This window comes from Phalacrocorax carbo, chromosome 26 (genome assembly GCF_963921805.1).
Source record: "Phalacrocorax carbo chromosome 26, bPhaCar2.1, whole genome shotgun sequence".
NCBI classification, from domain to species: Eukaryota; Metazoa; Chordata; class Aves; order Suliformes; family Phalacrocoracidae; genus Phalacrocorax; species Phalacrocorax carbo.
In genome coordinates, this window is record NC_087538.1 from 5,504,344 (window position 1) to 5,524,999 (window position 20,656).

The window sequence follows — 20,656 nt, forward strand, 5'->3', positions numbered from 1 at the left end:
CCCCTTCCCGCGCAGGCGCGCTGCGGGCGGGGCGTAACGCGCATGCGCCTCGCTGTCGTCCGCTCCGCCCCTACCGGCGGCATTTAAAGGGGCAGCGCCGCCAACGGACACGGGGGACTCTCCCCCGCCCCCCCGGACACCGGGATCCCTCCTCCGGCCTCGGTAGGACCCGCCCCACTCTCCGGGGGTGGGGGTGGGAGGGGTGGGGAAGGAACGGAACGTGGGCGTCTCCATGGGAACCCTGTCCAGGCCGGCCGGGGGGCGTGGCCGGATGTGAAGCAAGGAGGCGGGGCTACTGGAGGCCGGGGTCCGCTCCCAGGTGGGAGCAGGGGGGCGCGGACGCCTGGGTCCCCGCTGACCAGGCTCTGCCCCCCTCTCTCTCATAGGCCACCACCAAAGAAACGCGATTGGCTGAGGGAGAAATGGAAGGAGGGGATTCACCCAATGGAGAGGCAGCGCTCCAAGGAGTAGCCAATGGGGATGGAGCTGCTGTAGAGGAGCCGGCCAATGGACAGCTAGGGCACGGAGGTTTGTCCAATGGGGAGCGTGGGAGCCCAGCACCAGTCAATGAAGAGCTTGGTGAAGCTTGTGCCGTGGGAGAGTTGTCCAATGGGATCACAGCGCTGCATGGCTCGCCCAATGAGGGAATGGGGAGCCCTGATTCAACCAATGAGCAGCTAGATGAGCAGCAAGCAGCCAGGGCCTCCGCCAATGAGGACGGTGGAGGACTGCGGGACCCAGCCAGTGATGACGCTGGGCACCAAGACCCAACCAATGAGACTGCGGGATACCAGGGCCTGGCCAATGAGGCTGCCAGGCTGCAGGGTGCGGCCAATGAGAAGGCAGAGCCACGTGACCCGAAGGGTGAGGCCAAAGGGCTGCAGCACCCATCCAATGAGGATGCAGCACCCGAAGCCCCAGCCAATGAGGGCGCAGCACCCGAAGCCCCAGCCAATGAGGGCGCAGCACCTGAAGCCCCAGATAATGAGGATGCGGCACCACAAACCCTAACCAATGAGGGCGCAGCACCTGAAGCCCCAGCCAATGAGGACGGCAGCCTCCAAGCCCCAGTCAATAAGAGAGCAGGCCGCCACGAGGCGGCCGCTGCCACCCTCCGGGACCCATCCAATAGGGTGTCGCCTTGCCGGGCGGAGCCCTCCAACCAGCAGGCGGCCCCTCCGGCGCCGTCCAATGGGGCGGGGGATCCGTGGGACTGGTCCTGCGAGGAGGCGTGGCTCCGGGCGCCAGAGGGGGAGGGGCTGGAGGAGGGGGAGGGGCTGGGGGAGGGGTGGGAGCAGCTGGAGGAGGAGGAGGGGGAGGGGGAGGAGGGCTGGGAGGGGGAGGCCGGAGACCCCTGGGCGGGGGCGACGCCCCCCCCGGGCTGGTGGCTCAGCCCCGACGCCGCCTTTGCCAAGCGGGTGCTGCGGCCTGGGCGGGGGCTGGGGCGGCCCGGGCCCGGCTCCCGCTGCCGGGTGCGGCTGGAGACCCCCGCGGGGGGCGGGGGCGGCCAACGGATGGGGGGCGGCGGGGGCGGGGGCGAGGAGCGGGCGTTGGCAGAGCCTGCGGGTGGGCGACGGCGAGGGGCGCTGGGCGGCGGCGCTGGACGCCTGCCTGGAGACGATGGCGGCGGGGGAGTGGGCGTGGCTGCAGCCAGCGGGGGCGCGGGCGGCGCTGGGGGTGCGCCTGGGGGGCTTCACCCCCGCACCCCGCTTCTGGGAGGAGGAGGAGGCGGGGGCGGCGGGCGGGCGGTGGCGGGCGGTGCTGGCGCGGCAGGAGCGGGCGGCGGCGCTGCTGGGCGCGGGGGCGGCGGGGCCGGCGGCCAGGGCCTACGCCCAGGCGCTGCGGGCGGCGGTGGCGGCCGCGGGGGTCCCGCCGTTGCCCCCCGCCCTGGCGCTGCCCAAGGCGGAGCTGCACGCCGGGCTGGCCCTGTGCCAGCTGCGGCTGGGGCTACCGGCGGCAGCGGCCGCCAACGCCGGCAAGGCGCTGGCCCTGCGGCCGGAGCACCTGGAGGCCCGCTTCCGCCGGGGCCTGGCGGCGGCGGCCATGAGCGACCTGGAGGCGGCGGCCGCCGATCTGGCCGCGGTGCTGCGCGAGGAGCCCGGCCACGCCGCGGCACGGCGGGAGCTGCGGCGGGTGCGTGGCGCCGCCCGCGAGAGGGACGCACGGCTGGCGCGGCGCCTCGGCCGCCTCTTCGCCTGACGGGGTGCTGCTAACGGGGGGACGCTCACGGTGCCCCCTCCCCCGGTAATAAACCCGGTGGTGCTTTGTTAAATGACTTAATTAATGCAGCAGTGGGGGCGCCGGCACCGTGGGGACACCCTGTGGTGGCGCGGGGTCACCATGCCGCCCCCTCCCCCAGTAACGTACTGCGTGAACTAAATAATAAAGTTAGATAATAACACTGTGCTTAATTAAGTGATTGGGTGCGGGGTGGGGGGGGGATGCAGCACCGGGGGTGCCATCGCCATGGAGACGCTGTTTGGGGTGTCCGGGATGTGCCTCTCCCCCATCCCAACCTGAAGAGGTTGCCTTGGAGACACCCCTCCCCCACCAATGAGCTGCCCCTCCCCCATATCAATATAGAGATTTATTGATCTGTCAGCAGCAAAACGTGTCACAGGGGTGGGGCCTGGTGGGGTGGGGCTTAGCATGCAGATGAGGTGGGCCCCACCCACCAGGAGCCTTGGGGGCGGGGCCAGAAGCGTGGCTGGGGGGGTGGGGTCAGGCATTGCCATGGCAATGCTGTACCTGTTGCCAGGGCGTTGCTATGGCATCCCGGGCATTGCCATGGTGATGCTGGCAATACCGGCGCGGGCGCTGTGGCAACGCTGAGCGGGTCTGGTCCTCATGCCGTCACCGGGGCGTCGCTAGGATCCCCAGCGTCGCCATGGCGATGCCGAAGGGCCCCCCCCACCCCAAATCTCTGCGGCCAAGGTGTGGCCAGAGCGTGGCTGGGGGGGTCCCCGGGCGTGGCCAGGGCGTGGTGTGCGAGGGGCCGTGGCGTCGCTAGGGCTCCCAGTCGTTGTCGTGGTGCTGGGCGGCGATGATGATGACGACGGTGAGGATGGTGCAGAGGACGATGGCGGCGATACCCACGGCCAGGCTGATGAAGGAGAAGTTTCGCGCCTCCCGCGAGGCAATCTCGGCCGAGACGATGTCCCCCCGCGCCACCGCCGCGCGCACCTGGGGGGGGGACACACACCCCCACGGGGAGGGGGTCAGCACCAACCCAGCCCACAGAGCCCCCTCCCCAGCGTCCCCCTGCCCCCCCCCACCTGCACGGCCTTGACGATGGCGACGACGCCGGTGGGCCAGAAGCAGCAGAGGGTGGTGAGGACAGCGATGGGCAGGTAGTCGTGGGGCGCCCGGCGCCCCTCCAGCCCCCCCGCCCCACCCAGTGGGGCCCCCCCCGCCCCCCCCAACGCCCCCCCCACCGGCACCCCCACGGGGCCGGGCAGGGGGCCGGGGCCGGGCCCGGGGGGGGCCGCCCCGAAGGCCTGCGGAGAAGAGAGGGGGTGTCAGGGGTGGGGCATGCTCTGTGTGACCACGCCCCTCCCACAGGCCACGCCCCACAGGGCCCTGGAGGTGCAGCTCATGCCCCCATGAGGCCACACCCTCTGCCCTGCAGACCCCGCCCCATGCAGAAGCCCAGACCTGTCTACAAGCCCCACCCCTTATCAATACACCCCTCCCCTAAAGCAAAGCTCCACCCCTCAATTAACCCTACCCCAAGCCACACCCCTCTATACAGCCACACCCTATCCACACCCACAGCTAGCCACGCCCCCTCCGGTGCCCCCATCCCTTCCTGCCCACTCCATCCCCTTTGCGCCCTCCCTCTGTCCACAGCCCTGCCCCACTCCCAAGCCCCGCCCCACTCCCAAGCCCCGCCCCTGTGCCCCACCCCTCCCTCAGGCCCCGCCCACTCACAGGCCCGACGGGGTACACCGGGACGTAGGCGGTGCAGGGCTGGAGCTGGAGAGCGAAGGGGGGGGGGGCGTAGGGCAGGGGGGGCTGAGGGGGTGCCCCGTAGGGCTGGGGGGCTGCAGGGGGGGGCCGGGGCAGCGTGGCGGCATGGGGGGCAGCGTGCGGGCCCCCCCCGGCCCCCGGCAGCCCCCGGGGCAGCGTGGCCGCTCCTGCCGCCCCCCCGGCCCCCGCCCCCCCCCGCGGCAGCGTGGCCGCCCCCGCCGGGACCCCCCGCGGCAGCGTGGCTGCCCCCGCCCCCCCCACAGGCCCCGGTGGCGCCGGCGGCCCGTAGGGGGGGGGCGAGGCGTGGGGGGCCCCCTCCGGCGCTCCTGGGGGGAGAGGGGCGTCAGGGCGGACATGCCCCCCCACCCCACAGACCCCCTCGGCACCCATGACTCCCCCAAACATCCAGCGTTCCCCCCCCCAAGCCCCTCGGTTCCCCCAAGAGGCCCAGAAGTACCCCTGGCGCTCCCCACCCCCACAAACCCGGCAACCCCCGAAGCTCCCCCAAATCCTCCCCCCCCCCCCCCCGGGCCCCATTTCTGGGTCACCCTCCCTGCCCGGGCTAATTATAGCACGACACCGGAGGGGGAGGGGGGCTGCCCCGGACACCGGGGTCCCTGGGCATGTGCACACGCGTGTGCAACAGCCCCCTCCCCCCCCCCCCGGGGACACGCGTGCGATGGTGGTACACACAGCATCCCCTCCCCCGAGCCCCCCATCACCACCCCTGCCCCCGTCCCCCTCCCCTCAAGCCCCCCCGTTCCCCTCCATCTCCCGAACCCCGCGACCCCCCAGCGCCCCCCGCCCCCTCCCGCTCCCCTCGACCCCCGCCCCGTCCTTCCCATCCCCCGCCCCCCCGCCCCCCTCCCACTCCCCCCGCTCCGCACCGGGTTTCTCGGCCGCCATGGCCGGGCCGAACCGGGACCGGCACCGGGACCGGCACCCCCCGCCGGGCCGGCGCAAAGCCCGGGCCGGATCGGGGCGCGGATCCGGATCGGAACCGGCTCCCGGGCTGGATCCCCCGGGCCGGATCGCCCCCCCCCCCTCCCGGGCTGGCGCAAAGCCCGGGCTGGAGCCGAGCGGGCCGGACCGGGACCGGGACCGCCCCGGAACCCGGCCTGGATCGGGCCGGAGCGGAGTGGGACCGGCACCGCGGCCCGGACTGGATCCCTCGGACTGGATCGGGGCCGTCGGGCCGTCGCAAATCCCGGGCTGGATCCAGTGGGACCGGGACCCTACACCCCACCCCCTCCCAAACCCGGACTGGATCCCCGGAGCGGAGCCCCCGACTCCCGCAAGGCTGCGAAGGACTTTATTGACATTGCCAGTGACCCAAAACAGCCAATTTTGGCCCGAAATATCCACCTTGGCCTGATAGGGCTGGTCCCGGGGGGTCCCTAGGGGGACCCGAGGAGGGTTGGGGGTCATGGGGGACCCCAGGAGTGTCAGGAGGGGCACAGGGAGCACCCTGGGGAGGTGGTGGGGAGACCCCCCAGACTTGGGGTGCCTCCCTGGAGGGGGGGGTTTAAGGTCAGGGATCGCTGGGGGGACTGTGGTGGCGCAGCAGCCCCCCGAGGCTGTCAAGGACCCCCTGCAGGGCGTCCCCCAGGCGGGCGGCCTCGGTCTGGTGGCAGCAGGTGAAGGCGGTGACGGCCACACGCAGCCCCCCAGGGGGGTCCCGGGGGTCCTGGGGGGCCACATGTCCCACCCCCACCCCATAGCCGTCGGGCACCAGCGGCCCCCGCAGCAGCCAGCAGCCCTCACGGGAGCGCACCTGGGGAGGACACATGGCACTGCACCCCAGGACCCCCCAGTGCACCCCAAAACCCCCCGAGCCCCATGAGCCCCCCAAACAGCCCCCCAACCTGTCACCCCCATGAAAAGTACCCACCTGCCCCCTCAAAACTCCCAAAATGTGCCCTAGACACACCAAAACTGCCCCAAAACACCCCGGGGTTCTGACCCCCCACCCAAAACCAGCCTCATCTCTCCCTGTACCCCCAACCACACCCAATCCCCCCACTTCACCCCAAAGGGCTCCAAAGAGACCCCCCAAACCCCCAGAAAGACACCCATGAATGTCCCGACACACCCCCCAGACCCTTCCCGCAGCCCCAGGGTTTGGGAGCCCCAGGGGTTTGGGGCTCCCAAGGGTTGGGGTGATCCAGGGTTTGGGGGTCCCGGGGGTCTGGGGGTTGGGGTCCCAGGGGTCTGGGGGTCCCGGGCAGCACCTGGACGGTGCAGAGGCGGAAGTGGGTGGCGAGGGCGTAGGCCGGGTCCATGAAGATGTCGGGGAGCGGCTCCCCCGCCGCGATGGCCGCCTGCCGCAGCCGCTCCAGGTGCCGCTCCGCGCCCTGCCCAGCCAGCACCTGCGAGGCCCGGGTCCACACCCGCTCCAGCCCCGCCCACACAGGCCCCTCCCACCCATGGCTCCGCCCCCACATGCAGGATCCCCACCTGCCCCATGGCTCTGCCCCCACAGTCCCCACCCACCCCATTGCCCCACCCCCTGACACCAGGGTCCCCCCACCTGTGCCCCCACCCCCATGCCAGAGTCCCCTCCCACCCCATGGCCCCACCCCCAGTGTCCCCACCCCCCCCAATGGCTCCACCACTGGAGACTCCCACTCCCCGGCTCCACCCCACCAAGTCCCCCCACCCATGGCCCCACCCCATAGGGTCCTCTCCTACCCCCGGAGACCCCACCCACCTTGGCCCCGCCTCCAGGAGACCCCACCCACCTTGGCCCCGCCTCCAGGGCCCCCTCACCTCCTGTGTGTGCCGGCTCTGTGCTTCCACAGCCTCACGCAGCAGCACCAACTGCAGCCCCGGCTGTGGAACAGGAAGTCCCGCCCCCATTTCACACCTGGGGCAGGAAGCCCCGCCCCACCTCACACCTGGGACAGGAAGTCCTGCCCCTATTTCACACCTGGGGCAGGAAGTCCCGCCCCACCTCACACCTGGGACAGGAAGTCCTGCCCCCATTTCACACCTGGGGCAGGAAGCCCCGCCCCACCTCCCACCTGGGACAGGAAGTCCTGCCCCCATTTCACACCTGGGGCAGGAAGTCCCGCCCCTGCCTGTTCCAACCCCAGGAAGTCCCAAGTACCCCACCAGCCCAGTGCAGGAAGTCCCGCCCCCACGGGCCAGGAAGCCCTGCCTACCTCGGCCTGGGGGTCATCGAGGGCGTGGGCCAGGGCCAGGCAGGGGGGCCCGGGCGGGCGCAGCAGGTCGGTGCAGCCAGGCAGGACATGGCGCAGGGAGGTCGGCTCGCAGGAGGCGCAGAGGGAGCCATGGGTCCTGTGCAGGGGCAGGCCTGGGTCCCTGCACGCTGGGCCCCCCCCCCCCAATGCCGGGGTACCCCTTCCCTGGCACCAGGGACACCCCCCCCGGTGCCGGGGTCCCCCCCGTACCTGTAGAAGGCCACCTGCAGGGCCACCTGGACGACGGCCTCTGGCCGCAGCCCCCCGCACGTCCCGAAGCCCTCGTGGGCGAAGCAATGAACATCCACGTCTGCCGCCAGGCTGGGCGGGGGGGAGCGGAGGGGAGTGAGGGGCTACAGCCAGCCCCTTCCCCGCCCCTGGCCCCTCCACCCCCACACTCCCCCACAGGCCCCTCAGAGACCCACTCACCCCCCGTGACGCCTGACCCCCTGTGACCCCCTTACCCCCAGTGACCCCTGACCCCCCGTGAACCCCTCACCCCCGTGACCCCACCTGTCCAGGTGCCGTTTCGCCCGCTCCACCTCAGGGGCAGTTTCGGGCCCAAGGCTGAAGCGGAGTCGCTGGGGCGGGGGGAGGGGCGGTGACATCATCAGGGCAGGGCTGCGCTCCAGGTGGCGGCTGGAGGGCAGGGCCAGTGAGGGCAGGGAAGTCCCGCCCTCAGCGGCAGGAAGTCCCTCCTGGCCCTGCCCCGCCAAGCCCCACCCCCTCGCTCACCAGTGGTCAAGGGCGTGGTCAACCATCTCCGCGACAACAGCGCCATCAATCACAGCCGGGTCATAGACGACACCGCAGGTCCCGTCCTCCCCCACGATGAACTGGTGGGGTGGGGTCAGGGCGCAGGAAGCCCCGTCCCCACCCCCAAAACACCTTCCAGGGGCAAAAGAGGAAGCCCCGCCCCCAACCCTGGAATAAAGAGGCCCCACGCCCCCTCCTCACCTGGGAAGCCCCGCCCTCCACATGGCACACCACCCACGAACAGGAAGTCCCGCCCCCCCGGGTATGGCTGCACAAGCCCCACCCACCTGGAGGGTCTTGTCAAACCAGCGGTTGCCGCTGTTGGCACAAGCTCCGCCCCCGTGAAGCACCTGCCCGGCCACGCCCCCCGGGCCACGCCCTCCAGCAGCTGCCAGCACTGGCGCGTCCAGGCTGAGCGCGAAGAGGCTGCGCTGGATCCGGCCAATCGAGGCCCGGTTCAGTCGGTCTGCGGGGGCGGAGCTTCAGGAGCACTGCCCCACCTGCCCCCGGAAGCTCCGCCCTCAAAAAAACCCCTCGCAAACAGGAAGTCCCACCCCCCCCATCCACCCCAAAGAGGAAGTCTTGTCTTCAGGAGTCCCCAGAACAGGAACTCCCACTCCCAGAACTTATCCAGGACCACCCCAGGACCACCCCAGAGTGGCACTCCCACCCGCTGGGGGCCTCAAACAGGAAGTCCCGCCTTCAGTTAACACCTAAGGAGGAAGTCCCACCCCCCAAAAGCCACCCAAAACCAGAAGTCCCGCCCTAGGACACCCCAGAACCGGAAGTCCCGGCCCTCCCCGCCCAAAGACAGGAAGTCCCACCCCCAAAACGGCAGTCCCGCCCCTCGCGGCTCAGAGACAGGAAGTCCCGCCCCAAGATGGCACCAATACAGGAAGTCCCACCCCGCGGCCCCGCCCACTCACCGCGCATCAGCAGGCGGTAGACCCGCCCCCAGGCGTGCCGGTGCTGCCCCGTCAGCAGCCCCAGGGGCGGGGCTCCGCCCCGCCCCGCCCGTGCCCGCAGCCCCCCCAGCGCCGCCCCCAGCGCCGCCGCCGGCAGGGGGGTCCCCTCCTCCCCGCACGCCTCCACCTGGAAGAACTGGGGTGGGGGGGGAGGGGGGAGACCCCAAAACGGCCCCATCAGCACCACACGGCCCCGTCCCCTCCCCGTGACCCCCCCCGTCCCCCCGTCCCCCCCCCGGGACCCCCCCGCAGACACCACGTACCCACCCATTTCCCCCCGGGACCCCCTTGACCCCCCCCCAGACTCCCCAGGATCCCCCCATTTCCTGCCCCATGACCCTCCCGAGCTCCCCCCGACTCCCCACACCCCCACATCTGCCCCCCCCCCCCCGTGTCCCCTCCACGACCCCCTGTGTCGTCCCCCCCCCATACCTGGCAGTTGCGGACGACGGTGATGAAGGGGGGCGGCTGGGCGCCGGGGGGCAGCCGCAGCACCTCGTCCCGCTGGGGGCCTGGCACCCGGCACCCCCCAAACGCCGCCTGCACCCACGGCTCGGGGGGGTCGCGCCTGGGCCACCGGGACACCCACCGTCACCCACAGGGACCCCTGGGTTCCCCCCGGACGCTCCCAGGGGCCCCCAGACCCCTGGGACCCCCCCCCCAGGGCCTACCCAGGAACACCCCAGGATGCACCCGGGACCCCCCCAGCCCACCTGGGACCCACCCCAAGGCCTCCCAGACTCCCTCTGGGCCCCCCCTGCCCCCCTAGAACCCACCCCTCCAGGGACCCCCAGACCTCCCCAGACCCACACTGGGAACCCCCAGGCCCACCCAGGGCCCCCCTGGGACCCCACAGGGCCACCCAGACCCCCCAGAATCCCCCGCAGATGTCCCAAGGTGCTCCCCTGGGACCTCCCCAGCCCCCCCCCCCCCGGGACCTCCCCCCCCAGAGACCCCCCCCGGCCCCAGCACCCACCGCTCCAGCTGCACTCGGTAGTCGAGGACGCCCGCGATGAGCCGAGCCGCGAACCTGGGGAACCAGTGACACCAGTGCCCCCCGTGTCCCCTCCCAGCGCCTCCGGTGTCCCCCAGTTCCTCCCAGTGTCCCCCAGTCCCTTCCCAGTGCTTCCCTGTCCCCCCCCAGTGTCCCATAGTCCCTTCAAGTCCCCTCCAGTGCCCACCAGTCTCCTCCCAGTCCCCTCTAGTGCCCCCCAGTCCCCTCCAGTGTCCCCCAGTCCCTTCCCAGTGCCCCCCAGTCCCTTCCTGTGGCCCCCAGTCCCCTCCAGTGGCCCCCAGTCCCCTCCAGTGGCCCCCAGTCCCTTCCCAGTGGCCCCCAGTCCCTTCCCAGTGCTTCGCTGTCCCCCCCCAGTGTCCCATAGTCCCTTCAAGTCACCTCCAGTGCCCACCAGTCCCTTCCCAGTCCCCTCCAGTGTCCCCCAGTCCCCTCCCAGTCCCCTCTGGTGCCCACCAGTCCCTTCCCAGTGCCTCCCTGTCCCCTGGACCCCACTCACCACAGCTGCCCCCTCCAGTCCTCCCAGTCCTGCCGGGGCAGCACCAGTCCAGCACTGGTGTGGACGGGCAGCGGCAGCCGCTCGCTGGAGCCCCAGGGCCACTCCTGCACCCAACGCCGAACTCCGGGGTCCCCCATCCTGCCCCGGATGCCTGGGTCCCCCCCAACTCCGGGGTCCCCCACCCTGCCCCGGATGCCTGGGTCCCCCCCAGACTCCAGGGTCCCCCATCCTGCCCCGGATGCCTGGGTCCCCCCCAGACTCCGGGGTCCCCCACCCTGCCCCGGATGCCTGGGTCCCCCCCAGACTCCAGGGTCCCCCATCCTGCCCCGGATGCCTGGGTCCCCCACCCTGCCCCGGATGCCTGGGTCCCCCCCAGACTCCAGGGTCCCCCCACCCTGCCCCGGATGCCTGGGTCCCCCCCAGACTCCGGGGTCCCTCCACCCTGCCCCGGATGCCTGGGTCCCCCCCAACTCCGGGGTCCCCCATCCTGCCCTGGATGCCTGGGTCCCCCCCAACTCCGGGGTCCCCCCACCCTGCCCCGGATGCCTGGGTCCCCCCCAACTCCGGGGTCCCCCACCCTGCCCCGGATGCCTGGGTCCCCCCCAACTCCGGGGTCCCCCCACCCTGCCCCAGATGCCTGGGTCCCCCCCAGACTCCGGGGTCCCCCATCCTGCCCCGGATGCCTGGGTCCCCCCCAACTCCGGGGTCTCCCATCCTGCCCCGGATGCCTGGGTGCCCCCAGACTCCGGGGTCCCCCATCCTACGCTGGACACCTGGGTCCCTCCACCCCTCCTTGAACTGTGCCCCCCCCCCAATCTCTCCCTGCCCCTTGGGACCCCAAAACTCCTGGGTCTCCCCAGATGCCTGGGTCCCCCCCAAACTGCTGGGTTCCCCCAGGTCCCCCCAAACACCCAGCCCCCCCGAATGCCTAGTACCCCCACCCCAGTCTCCCCGGACGCCTGGGCCCCCCTGACCCCGTGGGTCCCCTAAAACTCCTGGGTCCCCCCCCATGTCTTGGATTCCCCCGGGTGCCCCCCAAATCCTGGGCCCCCCTGAACTTCTGGGTCCACCCCAAAGACCCGAGTCCCCCGCGTATGCCTGGAGACCCCCGCCCCCCGTCCCCCTGAACACCTGGGTTCCCCCAAAAGCCCCCCCATCGGGTCCCCCGGGCGCTCACCGGCAGGCGGGGGGGGGCGGGGGGCTGCCGGCGCAGCCGCTCCTGCAGGCGGGGCCCAGCCCCCCCGGGCGCCCCGAACTCCCGGACCAGGCGGCGGGTCCGGTCCCGCTCCCCGGGGGCCACCAGCGCCTCCAGGACCCCCAGCAGCCGCCCCAGCGTCGCCCCCAGCGCCGGCAGCGGCGGGCGCCCGCCCCGCCCGGGCACCCCCTGCAGGGGGGAACCCCAAGACCCCCTGAGAGACGGGGACCCCCAGGGGGTGAGACCCCCCCCAAAGCAAAGGACGCCCTGGGCAATGGGAGCGCCGGGGGTGGGACCCCCCCCCCCCAGTCATGTGCAATGGGGATCCCCCCAGAATGGAACACCCCCTCCTTCAGGGACACCCCCCCGTGTGATGGGGATCCCCCGAAGACATCCCCCCGGGAAGTGGGGACCCCCCCAGTGATGGGGACTCCCCCAAGACACCCCCCACGTGCACTGGGGACTCCCTCGGGTTGTGAGGACCCTCCCCGAAAATTGGGACCCTCCCTTCAGGGGACACCCACGGGTGATGGGGACCCCCCAAGAGACCCCCCCCCCCCCCCCGGAGGAGGGACCCCTCGGTGATGGGGACCCCACCCAAGACACGCCCCCCGTGCAGTGGGGATCCCCTCGGGTGATGGAGACCCCCTCCGGAAGGGGACACCCCCCCTTCGGGGCCCCCCCTCAGTGATGGACGACCCCCCCCCCCTCCCGAAGACCCCCCGCCACGTGGAACTGGACCCCCCCCCGGCCATGTGCAGCGGCGCCCCCCACGCCCCGCCCCCCGCAGCACGCGGACGTGCCGCCGGGCACGAGCGCCGCCCCCCCGCCCCCCGCCCCACGGGCGCGCGTGGACTCACCGAGGGGGCGGCGGGCGGGGGCGCGGGGGGCGCGCGGCGGCGACCCCAGACCCACGGCGACCGCCCCATGGCCCGGCCGCCTGGGTCCCTCCCGGCCGCTGGGTCCGCCCGGCCGCGTGGGTCCGCCCCGCCCACGCCCACCCCCATCCCGGGGACCCCGGCGTGCGGGGGGGACCCCGGCGTGCGGGGGGGGCTCGAACCCCTCCAGACACCCCGCGGGCACCCAGGGGGCGCAGGAGTGCGGGGGTCCCCATGTCCCGGGGGGTCCCACGAGTGCGGGGGGGGGGGGGCCCAGGCGAGGCGCTCGGGGAGGGGGTCACCCAGGACTCCGGGGGTCCCCATCTCCCGGGGGGACCCAGGCGTTCTGAGGGGACCCGGGCGCCCGGGCGGGGGTCGCAGGAGTGCGGGGGGCACCCGGGAGCGCGGGGGGGCGACACCCAGGCGGCCTGAGGGGAGCCCGGCGTGCGGGGGCGGGTCTCCAGGAGTGCGGGGGTCCCCATCCCCGGGGGGATCCAGGAGCGCGGGGGTGACACCCAGCTGTTCGGGGGGCACCCAGGAGCGCGGGGGGGGCACCCAGCTGTTCGGGGGGCACCCAGGAGCGGGGGGGGGGCACCCAGGTGTTCGGGGGGCACCCAGGAGCGCGGGGGGGCACCCAGGTGTGCGGGGGGGGCACCCATGCCTTCGGGGGGGCACCCAGGAGCGCGGGGGGGGCACCCAGCTGTTCGGGGGGCACCCAGGAGCGGGGGGGGGGGCACCCAGGTGTTCGGGGGGCACCCAGGAGCGCGGGGGGGCACCCATGCCTTCGGGGGGGCACCCAGGAGCGCGGGGGGGCACCCAGGTGTGCGGGGGGGGCACCCAGGAGCGCGGGGGGGCACCCAGGTGTGCGGGGGGGGCACCCATGCCTTCGGGGGGGCACCCAGGCGCGGGGGCGGGCCCAGCTGTCCTGAGGGCACCCCGGCGTGGGGCCCCCCCGCTCCCACTCGAGGCGCTGCCGCCGCTCCCTGTTTGCTGAGCACACACGGGCGGCAGGTGGGGGCGGGCCCCGCGGGGGGAGGGTCCGCCAGCCCCGGCGCCCGGGTCCTCGGCGGCGGCCAGGTGCGTGGGGTCCCCGGGGACACGCGTGGCCCCCCGGGAGCCGCGGGGGGAGCCCCGCTCGCCTGGGTCCCCCGTGGGCGTGGGAGCCGTGGGGCCTGACGCTTGGGTCCCCCGTGGGAGCCGTGGGGCCTGACGCCTGGGTCCCCCGTGGGAGCCGTGGGGCCTGACGTCTCGGTCCCCATGGGAGCCGTGGGGCCTGACGCCTGGGTCCCCCGTGGGCGTGGGAGCCGTGGGGCCTGACGCTTGGGTCCCCCGTGGGAGCCGTGGGGCCTGACGTCTCGGTCCCCATGGGAGCCGTGGGGCCTGACGCCTGGGTCCCCCGTGGGAGCCGTGGGGCCGGACCCCTGGGTCCCCCGTGGGAGCCGTGGGGCCTGACGCCTGGGTCCCCCGTGGGCGTGGGAGCCGTGGGGCCTGACGCCTGGGTCCCCCATGGGAGCCGTGGGGCCTGACGTCTCGGTCCCCATGGGAGCCGTGGGGCCTGACGCCTGGGTCCCCCGTGGGAGCCGTGGGGCCTGACGCCTGGGTCCCCCGTGGGCGTGGGAGCCGTGGGGCCTGACGCCTGGGTCCCCCGTGGGAGCCGTGGGGCCCAGACACCCGGGTCCCCCCGGCGGCCCCGTGCTTTGACCAAGGGGGGGACCTCCCCTCCCCCGCCCCCCGGGGCACCGGTCGGGGGGGCTGTGGGGGGTGGGGGTGGGGGGGGTCCGGACGCCTGGGTCCCCGGTGGGGGGAGGGGGGGGGCTGTTAGGGCCGCGCGCGCCGGAACTGACGTGCGGGAGGGGGAGGGGAGCCGGGAGGTAAACAGGGAGCGGGGTGGGGGGCTGGGGACCCCCGGGGACCCGGGCGTCCGGGCTGGCGGGGTGGGGGTGGGGGGGCGGCGCCCGGGTCCCCGGCTGACCCCCTGCCCCGCCTTGCCCCTCCCCCCCCCAGATGCCCCCTGCGTGGCGCGGCGTGTGGCGTGGGGGGGGGGGCCGTGGTCCCGGCCTTCCTCCCCCCCCCTCCTCCTCCTCGCCCCGCTCCTGGTGGTCTCGGGGGGCTCCTACCGGCCCGTCGTCATCGTCCACGGCCTCTTCGACAGCCCCAGCGACTTCCGACACCTCCGCGCCTTCATCAACGAGGTCAGGCGGCCGCGGGGGTCCCCGCACGACCCCCCCCGGACGACTGGGTCCCCCCCGTCACCCTGCCTGGGCACCCAAGTCCCCCGCGTGACACCCCTCGGAACCCTGAGCCCCCCCCGACCCCTGAGTCCCGTGCACGACCCCCCCGGACCCCTGGGAATCCTGCATGACCAACCCCCCCCCGGACCCCTGGTTCCTCTCTATGGCCCCCCCAGATGCCTGGGACCCCCGCATGACACCCCTTGGACCCCTGAGTCCCCCCCTGGGTCCCCTGCATGACCCCCCTCACCCCCAGACCCCTGGTTCCTCTCTATGGCCCCCCCAGATGCCTGGGACCCCCGCATGACACCCCTTGGACCCCTGAGTCCCCCCCTGGGTCCCCTGCCTGACCCCCCTCACCCCCAGACCCCTGGTTCCTCTCTATGGCCCCCCCAGATGCCTGGGACCCCCGCATGACACCCCTTGGACCCCTGAGTCCCCCCCTGGGTCCCCTGCATGACCCCCCTCACCCCCAGACCCCTGGTTCCTCTCTATGGCCCCCCCAGATGCCTGGGACCCCCGCATGACACCCCTTGGACCCCTGAGTCCCCCCCTGGGTCCCCTGCATGACCCCCCTCACCCCCAGACCCCTGGTTCCTCTCTATGGCCCCCCCAGATGCCTGGGACCCCCGCATGACACCCCTTGGACCCCTGAGTCCCCTGCACGACCCCCGCCGGATGCCTGGGTCCCCTGCATGACACCCCTCACCCCCAGACCGCTGGTTCCACTCTGTGACCCCCCCCGACCCCTGAGTCCCCTGTACGACCCCACCCCAGACAACCGGGTCCCCCCTTTCACCCTACCTGGACACCCAAGTCCCCCGCATGACACCCCTTGGAACCCTGAGCCCCCCCCCGGACCCCTGGGTCCCCTGCCCAGACGCCTGGGTCCCCCCATGTCCCCCCGGCCCCCTGGGTCCCCCCACGTCCCCCCCTGGCCCCCTGGGTCCCCTGCCCAGATGCCTGGGTCCCCCCACGTCCCCCCCCGGCCCCCTGGGTCCCCTGCATGACACCCACCGGACCCCTGGGTCCCCTGCCCAGATGCCTGGGTCCCCCCACGTTCCCCCCGGCCCCCTGGGTTCCCCCATGTCCCCCCTGGACCCCTGGGTCCCCTGCCCAGATGCCTGGGTCCCCCCACGTCCCCCCCGGCCCCCTGGGTCCCCCCACGTCCCCCCCGGCCCCCTGGGTCCCCCCACATCCCCCCCGGCCCCTGGGTCCCCTGCCCAGATGCCTGGGTCCCCCACGTCCCCCCCGGCCCCCTGGGTCCCCCCATGTCCCCCCCGGACCCCTGGGTCCCCTGCCCAGACCCCTGGGTCCCCCCACGTCCCCCCCGGACCCCTGGCCCCCCCCACATCCCCCGATGACCCCCTGACACTGCCCCCCCCCCACCCAGAGCCACCCAGGGACGGAGGTGACGGTCCTGGACCTCTTCGACCGGGGGGCGTCGCTGCGGCCGCTGTGGGTGCAGGTCGAGGGGTTCCGGCACGCCCTCGCCCCCATCATGGCCAACGCCGCCGACGGCATCCACCTGCTGGGATACAGCCAGGGTGCGCGGGGGTCCCGGGGACGGGGTGGGGGTCCCACGCGCTGTGCTTCATGGGTGGGGGTCCCAGGTCCCTGAGTTGGGGGGCTCTGGACACTAGGTGCCATGGGTGGGGGTCCCAGGTCCGTGGGTGGGAAGTCCTGGGCCTGTGGGTGGGGGTCCCAGGGATGGGGTGGGGGTCCCAGATCCATGGGTGGGGAGTTCTGGACACCAGGTTCCATGGGTGGGGGTCCCAGGTTTGTGGGTGGGGGCTCCTGGGGCCACGGTGGGGGGGGTGTCTCAGATACTGTGCTCCACGGGTGGGGGTGCCTGGGTCCATGGGTGGGGGTCCCCTGGAGGCTGGGGTCCCCCTGCTGACCCCCGCCCACAGGGGGTCTCATCTGCCGGGCGCTGCTGGCCACGATGCCCGACCACAACGTCCACAGCTTCATCTCGCTGGCGGCCCCCCAGATGGGGCAGTACGGGGGTGAGGGGCTGGGGGGACACGGGGGGTGCTTGGGCAGGCTTGGGGGGTCCTCGGGTGCGGTTTTGGGGGTCCTGGGGGGGATTGGGGGGCTTTTGGGGGTGTTTGGGGGGGTCTTTAGACAGGGTCATGGGGAGATTGGGGGTTTTCTGGGGCAGGTTGAGGACTTTTGGGGGGTTCCTGGTGGTGGTTGGGACGCACGGGAGGGGGTTGGGGGAGTCCCTGGGTGGTTTTGGGGGTCCCGGGCTGGGTGGTGGGGAGGTTTTGGGGGTCCCTGTGTGGGTGATGGGGAGGTTTGGGGGGTCCCAGGGTGGGTGATGGGGAGGTTTAGGCGCCCCTGAGTGGGTGGTGGGGAGGTTTGGGGATCCCTGAGTGGGTGGTGGGGCAGTTTGGGGGTCCCTGGGTGGGTCACGGGGCAGTTTGGGGGGTCCCTGGGTGGGTGGTGGGGCGGTTTAGGGATCCCTGGGTGGGTGGTGGGGCAGTTTGAGGGGTCCCTGGGTGGTTTTGGGGGGTCCGTGGGTGGTTTGGGGGTCCCTGGGTGGGCTATAGGGAGATGTGGGGGGTCCCTGACCGGTTGTGGGGTCCCCGGTGCGGGGGCGCCGGCTGACGCTGGGGCGCAGACACCGACTACCTGAAGTGGCTCTTCCCCCGGCACATGAAGTCCAACCTCTACCGGCTCTGCTACACCCCCCTGGGCCAGGGGGTCTCCATCTGCAACTACTGGAACGGTCCGGGACCCCCAAACCCCCCCCCGGGACCCCCAAACCCCCCTGGGTACCCCACCCCCACCCAGGACCTCCAAGCCCCGCCCCCCAGGGAACCCTAAACACCACCCCCCCCCCCCCAGGGACCCCAAACCTCCCCCTGGCCCCTCCCGGCCCCCCCCATATTCCCCTGGGACCCCAACGTATCCCTGGGGACCCCAAAACCCGCCATGGGGGGACCCTGCCCCCCCCGACCCCCAAACCAGACCCAGGGGGACAACCCCTCACCCCTGCCCCGAGCCCCTGCAGACCCCGGGGGGGTGACACTGGGGGGGGAGCCGGGGGCTGACCCCCCCCGTTGTGGCGGGGCCCCCCCAGACCCCCACCACCGCGAGCTCTACCTGAACAGCAGCGACTTCCTCGCCCTCCTCAACGACGAGCGGCTGCACCCCAACGCCTCTGGTGAGCCCCTATAGGGACCCCTATAGCCCTGGGTCCCCCCTAGAGAGACCCCTATAGCCCACAGGGACCCCCTGCAGCCCCACAGTGATCCCCTAGAGACACCCCTGTGGCCTTACAGGGACCCCCCACAGGGACACCACGGTACCCCCACCTCACACTCCCGTGGGGACCCCTATGGCCCCACGGGGACCCCTTATAGACGTGCCTACAGCCTCACAGGGACCCCCTACAGGGACACCCCTATAGCCTGCAGGCGCTCCTATAGCCCCGCGGGGCTCCTGCAGCGAGCCCCATAGCCTCGCGGCGGGCCCTACGGGGACCCCTATAGCCGCGCAGTGCGCAGCTGCTGCTCCCTATAGATGCACGCAGGGGTTCCTATGGGTGCTGCTATAGGTGCACGTCGATACCCCGTCGGGCCGCCTCTGCCCCGTCGTGCAGTTCCTTACAGGTGCTCTTGCAGTACCCCGCGGCTCGCCCTATCGGGGTCCCTGCAGACGCCGCTGGGGCCCCATAGGTTTATGCCTATAGCTACCTGCGGCCGTTCCTATAACCCGCGTAGCCGTGTGGCTCCGTGTGGGTGCCCCTATAGACGTCCTTATAGACGCCAGCGCGGCTTGTGGGCGCGGGTGCTCGCACCGTGCGAGGCAGGCGACCCTATGGCCGACCCTATGGCGCCCTATAGGCTCTCTATAGGCACCCGCGTAGCTCCTATAGGCAGCCCATAGGGCCGCCGCCCTCCCATTCCCCTCCCACCCCCAGGGCCGGCAGCGCGGCAGCCCCGGCCCCCCGCCATAGGGGCCCTATAGGGCCCGGCAGCCCCCCGTTAACCCGTCGTTAACCCCAGACTGGAAGCGGAACCTGCTGCGGATCCAGAGCCTGGTGCTGATCGGGGGCCCCGACGACGGCGTCATCACGCCCTGGCAGTCCAGGTGGGCCGGGGTCCCCTGGGCGGGGCGGGCAGGGGTCCCCCGGGACACCTGGGTCCCCCCCCGCTGACCCCCATCTCCCCCCACCCCCCCCCCCCCCCAAAAGCCTTTTCGGTTTCTACGACGCCAACGAGACGGTGCAGGAGATGCACGCCCAGGCGGTGAGTGCGGGGACCCCCCACTTGGGGGGCACTCTGGGGGCCCGGGCGCCAGGGTCCCCCCACTCGGGGCAGGGGTTGGGGGCGCCGGGGTCCCCCGTGACCCTCGCACCCCCCCCCGCCCCCCCCCCCAGGTTTACCTGCAGGACGCGTTTGGGCTGAAGACGCTGGAGGCGCGGGGGGCGCTGGGGGGCTGCGTGGTGCCGGGCGTGGGGCACACGGCCTGGCACTCCCACCGGCCCGTCTACGAGCGCTGCATCCGCCCCTGGCTCACGTAGCCGGGGGGCCGGGGGGCCGGATGGGTGGCTGTGGGGCTGGGTAGGGGGCTATGGGGCAGAATACAGCTTATAGGGTGGTATAGGAGGGCTATGAGGTTGATTGGGGGGGTTATGGGTCAATATGGGGGGGCTATGGGGCTGCAGAGGGGTTATGGGGCTGGGTAGGGGGCTATGGGTCAGTATGGGGGGGGCTATGGGGTTGATTGGGGGGGTTATGGGTCAGTATGGGGGGCTATGGGGCTGGGTCGGGGGTATGGGGCAGTATAGGGGGGCTGTGGGGCTGGATAGGGGGCTGGGGTAGAGCTAAAAGGTCTTATGGAGGCCTGTGGGGCTCTGTAGGGGTCAGGGGTGGGGTTATGGGGCAGTATAGGGGAGCTATGGGGCTCTGTAGGGGTCAGGGGCAGGATTAGAGGGCCATATAGGGACTGTGGGGCTCTGTAGGGGTCAGGGGTGGGGTTATGGGGCAGTATAGGGGAGCTATGGGGCTCTGTAGGGGTCAGGGGCAGGGTTAGAGGGCCATATAGGGACTGTGGGGCTCTGTAGGGGTCGGGGGTGGGGTTATGGGGCAGCATAGGGGAGCTATGGGGTTCTATAAGGGTCTCGGAGAGGGTTACGAGACTCGTAGGCAGCCCATGGGGCTGCATAGTGGGTCAGGATAGGGCTGCAGCGGCATATAGGGGGATGGTAGGGTTGGGGGGCTGGGGTGGGGCCCTGGGGTAGGTGTGGGGCTATAACGTCCTAAAGGGGGGCTGGGGGGGACAGCTGTAGGGCCCTGAAAGGGCCTGGGATGGGGCTATGGGGCCCTATAGGGGAGTGGGAGGGCCGAGGTCCATATAGGGGGCTATAGGACTCTATAGGGGGTCTGTAGGACAGTATTAGGCTTGGTGTGGGGCTTTGGGGCTCTATAGGGATGGGGGGGGGCACCGAGCTCACACATGGGGCCTATGGGGGGGCTCTGGGTCAGTATTAGGGCAGGGGGGGGCTCTGGGACCCTATAGGGGGCTGGGGGGGGCCTCGCTGTGGGTTCCCCCCCCCCATTAACCCCCCGCTGCCCAGGCCCCCCCCAGACTCAGGGACTTGGGGCACCCCTGCCCCACAGCGCAGTGGGGGGGGGGGGGGTGCACGGGGGGCCCCCCCAGACTGGCCCAAGGGGGCCCTGGTGTTTTGGGGGGGGGCCGCAGCCAATAAAGCACTTCCACCCCCTCCCCCCAAAAACAAGCCTCCGCCGCTTCTGGGGACCCCGGTGATGGGCCCCTCCCCCCACTGGAGACACCCCCCCCCCCCCGGGGCCTCTCCACTGGTGGGGCTGGGGGGCAGCTGGGGGGCTCTGCTCCTGCCCACCCTGCACCTGCACAGGTGAGTCCGGCCCCGCCCACCCCAGGCCCCGCCCACCCCGCCTGGCCCCTCCTCCTCT

At 72.6% G+C, this 20,656-nt stretch overlaps 5 protein-coding genes across 6 annotated transcripts in view; 2 read left to right on the forward strand and 3 right to left on the reverse strand.

Annotated features, from left to right (window-relative positions):
* The first annotated feature begins 11 nt into the window (after window positions 1-11).
* On the forward strand, window positions 12-2,401 carry FKBPL (FKBP prolyl isomerase like). Its single transcript, XM_064473998.1, has 3 exons — window positions 12-162; window positions 387-969; window positions 1,030-2,401. Exons 2-3 carry the CDS (start codon window positions 682-684, stop codon window positions 2,197-2,199), a joined length of 1,458 nt encoding a protein of 485 aa, XP_064330068.1. The 5' UTR covers window positions 12-162; window positions 387-681; the 3' UTR covers window positions 2,200-2,401.
* Window positions 2,402-2,572: 171 nt separating this feature from the next.
* On the reverse strand, window positions 2,573-4,973 carry PRRT1 (proline rich transmembrane protein 1). The gene is made up of 4 exons (XM_064474044.1): window positions 4,857-4,973; window positions 3,931-4,295; window positions 3,276-3,497; window positions 2,573-3,183 (listed from the first exon to the last, which is right to left on the reverse strand). The coding sequence occupies exons 1-4, from the start codon at window positions 4,873-4,875 to the stop codon at window positions 3,007-3,009; spliced, it is 783 nt and encodes a 260-aa protein (XP_064330114.1). The 5' UTR covers window positions 4,876-4,973; the 3' UTR covers window positions 2,573-3,006.
* Window positions 4,974-5,264: 291 nt separating this feature from the next.
* LOC135317594 (carnitine O-acetyltransferase-like) lies at window positions 5,265-12,595 on the reverse strand. 2 transcript variants are annotated; one of them, XM_064473916.1, is made up of 14 exons: window positions 12,460-12,594; window positions 11,582-11,788; window positions 10,405-10,508; window positions 9,870-9,923; window positions 9,326-9,461; window positions 8,855-9,029; window positions 8,216-8,394; window positions 7,908-8,008; window positions 7,686-7,811; window positions 7,383-7,493; window positions 7,134-7,269; window positions 6,739-6,801; window positions 6,201-6,338; window positions 5,265-5,743 (listed from the first exon to the last, which is right to left on the reverse strand). In XM_064473916.1, exons 1-14 carry the CDS (start codon window positions 12,526-12,528, stop codon window positions 5,501-5,503), a joined length of 1,842 nt encoding a protein of 613 aa, XP_064329986.1. In that variant the 5' UTR covers window positions 12,529-12,594; the 3' UTR covers window positions 5,265-5,500. The 2 variants fall into 2 exon arrangements, with proteins under 2 accessions (XP_064329986.1, XP_064329987.1); XM_064473917.1 differs by having other exon boundaries at window positions 5,598-5,743; window positions 6,711-6,801; window positions 12,460-12,595.
* PPT2 (palmitoyl-protein thioesterase 2) lies at window positions 12,527-19,299 on the forward strand. The gene is made up of 10 exons (XM_064473822.1): window positions 12,527-12,575; window positions 13,408-13,554; window positions 14,482-14,669; window positions 16,102-16,255; window positions 16,622-16,717; window positions 17,335-17,442; window positions 17,797-17,880; window positions 18,725-18,809; window positions 18,913-18,967; window positions 19,099-19,299. The coding sequence occupies exons 1-10, from the start codon at window positions 12,527-12,529 to the stop codon at window positions 19,240-19,242; spliced, it is 1,110 nt and encodes a 369-aa protein (XP_064329892.1). The 3' UTR covers window positions 19,243-19,299.
* Window positions 19,300-19,821: 522 nt separating this feature from the next.
* The window catches only part of LOC135317530 (complement factor B-like), an 8,389-nt gene continuing 7,554 nt past the window's right edge, over window positions 19,822-20,656 (reverse strand). Inside the window, exon 11 of the mRNA XM_064473823.1 lies at window positions 19,822-19,880. Coding sequence (XP_064329893.1) covers window positions 19,822-19,880 — 59 coding nt within the window. The remainder of the gene's footprint in view (window positions 19,881-20,656) is intronic.